The sequence below is a fragment of the Brassica oleracea genome, chromosome C1 (assembly GCF_000695525.1).
Source record: "Brassica oleracea var. oleracea cultivar TO1000 chromosome C1, BOL, whole genome shotgun sequence".
In the NCBI taxonomy this organism is placed as follows: domain Eukaryota; kingdom Viridiplantae; phylum Streptophyta; class Magnoliopsida; order Brassicales; family Brassicaceae; genus Brassica; species Brassica oleracea.
The window spans coordinates 26,701,598-26,708,857 of NC_027748.1; the positions used below are offsets into that span (position 1 = coordinate 26,701,598).

At 37.3% G+C, this 7,260-nt stretch overlaps 1 protein-coding gene across 3 annotated transcripts; it reads left to right on the forward strand.

Annotated features, from left to right (window-relative positions):
- Window positions 1–932: 932 nt before the first annotated feature.
- On the forward strand, window positions 933–5,727 carry LOC106312327 (auxin response factor 1). Of its 3 annotated transcripts, XM_013749820.1 has the most exons (16): window positions 953–1,114; window positions 1,203–1,285; window positions 1,722–1,790; window positions 1,955–2,070; window positions 2,315–2,410; window positions 2,518–2,574; window positions 2,687–2,839; window positions 2,946–3,030; window positions 3,177–3,267; window positions 3,353–3,517; window positions 3,795–3,914; window positions 4,011–4,086; window positions 4,215–4,383; window positions 4,461–4,933; window positions 5,048–5,238; window positions 5,349–5,727. In XM_013749820.1, exons 3-16 carry the CDS (start codon window positions 1,754–1,756, stop codon window positions 5,515–5,517), a joined length of 1,998 nt encoding a protein of 665 aa, XP_013605274.1. In that variant the 5' UTR covers window positions 953–1,114; window positions 1,203–1,285; window positions 1,722–1,753; the 3' UTR covers window positions 5,518–5,727. The 3 variants fall into 3 exon arrangements, with proteins under 3 accessions (XP_013605265.1, XP_013605280.1, XP_013605274.1); XM_013749811.1 differs by lacking the exon at window positions 1,203–1,285 and having other exon boundaries at window positions 933–1,114; XM_013749826.1 differs by lacking the exon at window positions 1,203–1,285 and having other exon boundaries at window positions 933–1,114; window positions 4,470–4,933.
- The last annotated feature ends 1,533 nt before the right edge of the window (window positions 5,728–7,260 follow it).

Sequence of the window (7,260 nt, forward strand, 5' to 3'; positions counted from 1 at the left end):
TAAAATAAAATTTTATTAATATTGTAATTTTCTTTTTCGTATCAATATTTTAATATAAATTTGATTTAATTAAACATAAAAATTATATTTAAAAATATGCATGTATATATTTGAAATTATAATCTTAGGTAGATTTTTCTATCTATTTATTTTAATTAAATATATTAAATAAATTTGTAAAAGTTGCATAATTACCAAAAATTAAAATTAAACAATATTTATAAAATTTGTAGATATATAAGAAAATAATGATTTTACGATTAAATTTTTATAATTTTCTAAAAAAATTGTATACATTTTTGAAAATTTTAGTAATAAAATTGTATAATTTAAAAATATATAATTAAATTATATTTCGAAATTTATAATGTCATATTTGAATATATTTATTTTAATGATGATTTATGAGTTATTCTCATATTCTAAAAAAATTTCTAAAAATATAAATTGACATTAAATGTAATATATGAGTTATTACCATATTTTAAACAGTTTACCGAAAATATAAATTAACATTAAATGCAATTGTCCATGTCATATTAAGCTATATGACATGTCATCAATTTTTGAGTATCCATGTCATATTTGTTTTGTGAAATTGATTGTAGAAAAAACATTTGGCAAAATCACTTTGCAAATATATTCTAGGAGATTATGAACCCCCAAAAAAGTAACATCGATAAAAATCACAAAGATAAATATTTTGGTAGCCAACATGTTGCTTTATATCAAAAATTAACTAACGAAAAGTACTGATAAACCCAAAAAAAGAAGAATATACAATCAACATTAAAGAAGAGTTTTAAAAGAGAACACTTACACAAGGAGTTGAGAAACAAAAAAGGTATAACACAGATCACTTCACATAATTGTGAAATTTCCAAAAATAAATTAACATCATGTGCTCACTCGTTTTGGTTAATTTTCTGAAGGAAATGCCCTTTTGCCAAAGTAAAGAGACTACTAGAGAGCATGTCATACATGTGGTTGAACAACCGTGAGAGAGAGAGAGGGAAAAGACAATAAAAATAAAGAAAAGTAAAGGAAGCATTGGAGAAAAAAGAGGCAGCCATAGCCAGAGGGTTCGTGTCGGCTTCAACCAAACACCGACGGTGTATGTATACACCTTTACTTACACGCTTTTTTATTTTTAATCTTACATCTCCTGTTCTGACAGCAATTCCACTTCTATACCCCTCTAGATTCTCAATCTTTTCATCTGGGTTTTGTTTGAACCCTAGCTCGCTGGCTCTTGGTTTTCTCTAGATCGTTGAATCTTGGAAAGGTTCGATTTTTATCACTTGGGTCTGCTTGTTGCTTAGTTAATGTTGGGAAAGGAGGAGACTTTCGAAGATCCATAGTCAGATTTGGGTTTTAATCTCTCGATTGCACCTGGATTTGATCCTGGGGGTCAATCTAGATAAATAATCGATACTGATCTTGCTTTTGCTTTTTATGGTTCTTTCTTTTACCCCCCTTTGTTGAGTGTTTCGGGTAATGAAATCTGAGAATCTGAGTCTTGTGGTGTGTGCTTTAGACACAATGTAGAGTAAAAAAAGTTACATAAATGGCCCACATTTTTGTCAGTAAAATTTAAAGCAAGGGTTTAAATGTTGATGCATCATCATGACATATATTAGAGTTTTGTTTGTCCAAATTAGATGAGGATTGGTGCATCTTCTTTTCTCCTTCAGACTTATAGTTTCTCTTTCTTTTCTCAGGTAAACGTATCCAAAATTAAACGGATTCTCAAATGGCAGCTAGCAATCATCCATCTGGAAAACCTGGAGGTTATTTTTTGTTTATATCAGTGTGTTTGCTCTTTTTTTACTTGGAGTTAGTTTGTTAATATAAGTGCAACCCACCCTTGCATTGTTTTGAGATACGATGTAGCATCCTATAACCGTTCTTTTTTTTTTTTCTTTGTGTTTGACGTCAATCCATTTGTTTGTAGGGGCTTTAAGTGATGCTTTATGTAGGGAGCTGTGGCATGCTTGTGCCGGACCTCTTATAACTCTACCTCGTGAAGGGGAAAGAGTTTATTATTTCCCTGAAGGTCACATGGAGCAGGTATTTTGGTTATTTGTTTGAATCACTTGACACTGTCAGGTACCGTATCAAGCTCTTTGCTAAAACCGGCTATGTTCATTGGAATGTTCTTACTCTGTATGCCATATTAACACGTCCAAATTAATGCGTTCTACCTTAAAATAAAATAAAAACATGTCTTGTTGTAGTGCCTGTTTTTGATTTCACAAGATCATTTGATCATCTTATCTTATTATCACAGTTATTCATTTAATTGCCTATGCAGCTTGAGGCATCAATGCATCAAGGTCTGGAACAGCAGATGCCTTCCTTTAATCTCCCATCTAAGATTCTCTGTAAAGTGATCAATATCCAGCGAAAGGTAGGCTGAATTTCATTAGATATTGATAGAATTTTCTTCACCTTTTGTTCGTGAAACGTGTTGGCTAATAATTTTGAGCCGTCTTGTGTTTCACTTTGCAAGCTCAGGCGGAGCCCGAGACTGACGAAGTATATGCGCAAATAACCTTATTGCCAGAAGCGGATGTATGTTTATTAATAAGCATAACAAGATTGGTTTGTTGTGTCATTAATTACGGTTCTGTATTTACGCTTTCTCTTCTTGATTATGGTGGAACTATTTGTGTTTTATTATCAGCAAAGTGAACCTATGAGCCCGGACGCCCCTGTTCAAGAACCTGAAAAGTGCACAGTACATTCATTTTGCAAGACACTAACTGCTTCGGACACAAGCACACATGGTGGATTTTCTGTGCTACGGAGACACGCAGATGATTGTCTTCCACCCTTGGTCAGACTTGCTTCCATTGTTCCTTTTGCTTTTTGGAAACCACTCCACCTGCTTCTCTCTCTCTCTCTCTCTCTCTCTCTCTAATATGTTGCTTTCTCTTCTTTAGGACATGTCCCAACAACCACCATGGCAAGAACTGGTTGCAACTGATTTGCACAATAATGAATGGCATTTTAGGCACATTTTCCGAGGTAAATTATTAGATGGTTTTTCAATTTCATTTCCTTAACGCCAATCAGCCAATGCTACTTCTACTTAGAACTTTTGGGACTTATACATTTTGCAACAATATTATTGTTTTACGACTATTTAAATATCATGAGATTGCGACTACCAGGCCAACCAAGGCGCCATTTGCTAACAACTGGGTGGAGTGTTTTTGTTAGCTCGAAGAAACTGGTTGCTGGTGATGCTTTCATATTCTTAAGGCAAGTTCCTTATCATTTTATTTGTTGTTGGTAATATTAATTTTCTTCAAATATTTGAGCAAGTGACATAGTATATGCCTTTCAGGGGTGAGAATGAAGAGCTCCGAGTTGGTGTTAGGCGGCACATGAGACAACAGACTAATATCCCCTCCTCTGTCATTTCAAGTCATAGCATGCATATTGGGGTCCTTGCGACTGCCGCTCATGCCATTACAACAGGAACAATCTTTTCCGTCTTCTACAAGCCAAGGTCTTTCTTTTCTTACTTTAGTTTAATCGAGTCATGGTCTGGAAACAAAAACTCTGACAATACTTTAATGGTCCAAAACTCATTAGCCCACCGCATTGTATTGTCAGCTTAATATAGAAAACTTAAACTTCTACTATCTTAGACGTAGCTTGTCTGGAACGTACACTTTTTTCTTCTAAATATGCATCTTGTAAAGCCTTTCAGTTACTGCTGCTTGCATATGCTTGATGATAATCATTTGGCTACAAATCCAGGCTGACATATCTTCTATTATCAGAACTAGTAGGTCAGAGTTTATTGTGAGCGTCAATAGGTATCTCGAAGCCAAGAACCAGAAGCTGGCTGTAGGCATGCGTTTCAAGATGAGATTCGAGGGTGAAGAAGCTCCCGAGAAAAGGTAACTACAGCTAACTTTCTTGTTTTCTTTTTGCTGATAAAGCTGAATGCAATATAATTCCTAGTTCTTTTTTTTATTATTTTTTGAACAATGCAGGTTCAGTGGCACAATAGTTGGTGTTCAGGAAAACAAATCTTCGGTCTGGCATGATTCTGAATGGAGATCGCTGAAGGTTGGAATATTTATACAGTTATACTTTGCAGTGGAGCAAGTTGTGAAATTTTATTTCTCAATGAACATAATATAGTGAACCAGTGATGCATCCTATTAACATGCTCGTTACCAAACTGAATGCTTCAGGTTCAATGGGACGAGCCTTCATCAGTGTTTCGTCCTGAAAGAGTTTCACCATGGGAACTTGAGCCCCTAGTTGCAAATAATACGCTTTCTGCACATCTTCCTCCACAAAGGAACAAACGACCGAGACCTCCGGGTTTGCTCTCACCAACCACCGCTCCATCTACTCCTGGTATTCCGTGTTCTTTTCTCTTCTGAACTGTTCTTCTTGTGGCAGCTCCATTATCTTTTCATTGATGCTATCTTCAGTTACTGCAGATGGTGTGTGGAAATCCCCGGCAGACAATCCTTCCTCGGTACCGTTATTCTCTCCTCCTGCCAAGACCGCCGCCTTGGGTCTTGGTGGGAACAAATCATTTGGAGTATCCATTGGATCAGCCTTCTGGCCCACTCATGCAGATGGTGCAGCTGAATCCTTTGCTTCAGCGCTTAACAACGAGTCTCCTACTGAAAAGAAGCAAACTAATGGAAATGTCTGCAGGCTTTTTGGGTTTGAGCTGGTTGAAAATATGAATGTGGACGAATGTTTCTCTGCTGCTTCTGTGTCCGGTGCTGTGGCTGTTGATCAACCTGTCCCATCCAATGAGTTTGACTCTGGTCAGCAATCTGAGTCGTTAAATATCAACCAAGCTAATCTTCCTTCGGGTAGTGGCGATCATGAGAAATCCTCTCTGAGGTCTCCTCAAGAATCGCAAAGTAGGCAGATACGTAGCTGCACAAAGGTGGATTACTAGCCTCTTGGATTGTTCGCTGTATCTCAATATTTTTGGGGACTCACAACTTCAAAAAGTTGTCTTAAAATTGACAGTATTAATTGCTTTGGCAATTTGATTTAGGTACACATGCAAGGTAGTGCAGTAGGCAGAGCTGTTGACTTGACAAGGTCAGAGTGTTACGAGGATCTGTTCAAGAAGCTGGAAGAGATGTTCGACATCAAGGGTGAACTTTTAGAATCTACCAAAAAATGGCAAGTTGTTTACACCGATGATGAAGATGACATGATGATGGTTGGTGACGATCCATGGAAGTAAGTGCCTTTATCGTCTAAGAACTCAATTTTTTTTGTGTTCACAAATATTGAGCAGCATTTATTTTTTCCTATTGATAATCTTTTTGGTCTTCTGTTTTGTGATGCAGTGAGTTCTGTGGAATGGTGAGAAAGATATTTATCTACACACCCGAAGAAGTGAAGAAACTTTCACCCAAGAACAAACTCACAGTCAATGTTAGGATGCAACCCAAAACTGATGCAGACGAAAATGGGAACACAGAGGGCAGGTCATCATCGATGGCTGGATCAAGATGATTATATCACTGTTGTAACGCATTTGCCTCGTAGGAAAAATGAAAGCAGAAGCATAAAAGATTGTAAGACAGTTGAAAAATGAGATGTCTGTGTATAGCACTGAAGTTTACTATGTCTCCAGGTCTTATCAAGTCACTTAGATGTAAGCTTTTTCTTGTTCAACATCAAACCAATGAGCATGGTCAATAAAAAATATGAAATTAAAAAATATCTCTTGGTTTGTGTATTTCTTTAGCAAACATTAGTCTTAAAAACAATGAATGACGTACAAACAAAACTTGTCGGTTCTTTGGTGTAAATAATGGTGCCAAAGAAATAGACACAATGGCCATCACAAGTAGAGAGATGCAGCGAACACAATGTCTCTTGATCTTGGAAACAGCTTCTTCAAGTTTAGCCTCAAGCTGTGTTTCACCTATGGATTTTGCAGCTACGATGAGCTGTTGTAGAACTTCCTCCATTCTCCTTATCGCTCTGATCAAGCTCCCTTCGAAAACACGAGCAATCTCCATGATCTCGTAAAACTTGGAGCCTTTTGCCCACGCATACACCGCCTCCATTATATCCGGTCTGAACGAATGCACAAAACTCTCTACGTCGATATCGACCTGCCACATTGTCAGAAAGGACAGTTATGGACCCAAATCTTCTTGGATGAGTAGGGGAAAAGAGGGTTAGCGAATACCTTGCAGTCAAGCTGAACTTCAGCAACACGCCTGGCTGTATCTAGTAACTGTATGAAGAGTAAGTCGAGTTCTTCTCTGGGTTTAGCTGCGTCAGGGAGCCTCTCTCGCCACAAAAAGCAAGAGAGGAGAGAAACCAGCTCCTCCACCTTTGCTTCCTTGAAGACACCACTGAACATTAGCTCCGTTGATGTCAATTCTTCTGCACTACTGATTTCACATGCAACCTTTCCCTTCAACTCCACAACATTGTCGCTTGTGATGTATCTGTGTTAAAACAGCGTATTAATTAAAAAGGAAGTTTATATACACAATTATCAACAGAACAAACAACAGATAAGCTTTTGACTTTGTTGAATTTCATTATCACTCCCCACGCATCCTGGTCTTCAATGCTGAATGACTGTTGCTCTCCATTATCATTTGGGCAATCGAGACAAACAGCTCTGTTCGGCAGCAAAAAGGGTAAACAGTACTTCGGAGAGAACACAATTTCACGTATATCCTCCTTCAGGCTCTTATACTGCAAAATCAGGTTATAGTAATTCCTTAAGCTTTCTTCTTCTTCAATAACCATAGAGTCTCTCTTGTCTTGCAGGGGTTTTTGTAACACCCGTATTTTCCAAAATAACTTAAATAAATAAAAAGTCTGAAATCTCCATTTATTACTTCTCAAAAGTCAACTCCAAAGTCGTAAATCCAATAAATAGCCATAAATCCAAATAACATAATAAATCCCGAAAATATCGATAAAAGCATAAAATCCGCAAGTCTGAAAAAGAAAGAAATAAAACTCCCAAAGCACCAGTCCGATAGCAATCACTCCTGCTCGTCAGTCTCACTTGAAAGGGGGAAGGAATAGGAGGGGTGAGTAACAGGGGAGTTACTCCGTGAGGTATGGGATGCTAAACACGCAAACCACTGACTTGAGTAAATAGAACTCCCACTATGGAAGTTTAGCTCTAACATGAACAAACAAGATGCCTAAAGCATCACACAACACAAACAATGCGATGATAGCATATAGCTAGTCCACACATCCCGCGTCTCCTCATACGGA

Coding starts and splice junctions, on each gene's coding strand:
- LOC106312327 (XM_013749811.1), top strand. CDS start 1,754: ATGGCAGCTAGCAATCATCCATCTGGAAAACCTGGAG. Junction 1,791..1,954: donor TCCATCTGGAAAACCTGGAG/GTTATTTTTTGT, acceptor ATTTGTTTGTAG/GGGCTTTAAGTGATGCTTTA. Junction 3,518..3,794: donor TCCGTCTTCTACAAGCCAAG/GTCTTTCTTTTC, acceptor TTCTATTATCAG/AACTAGTAGGTCAGAGTTTA.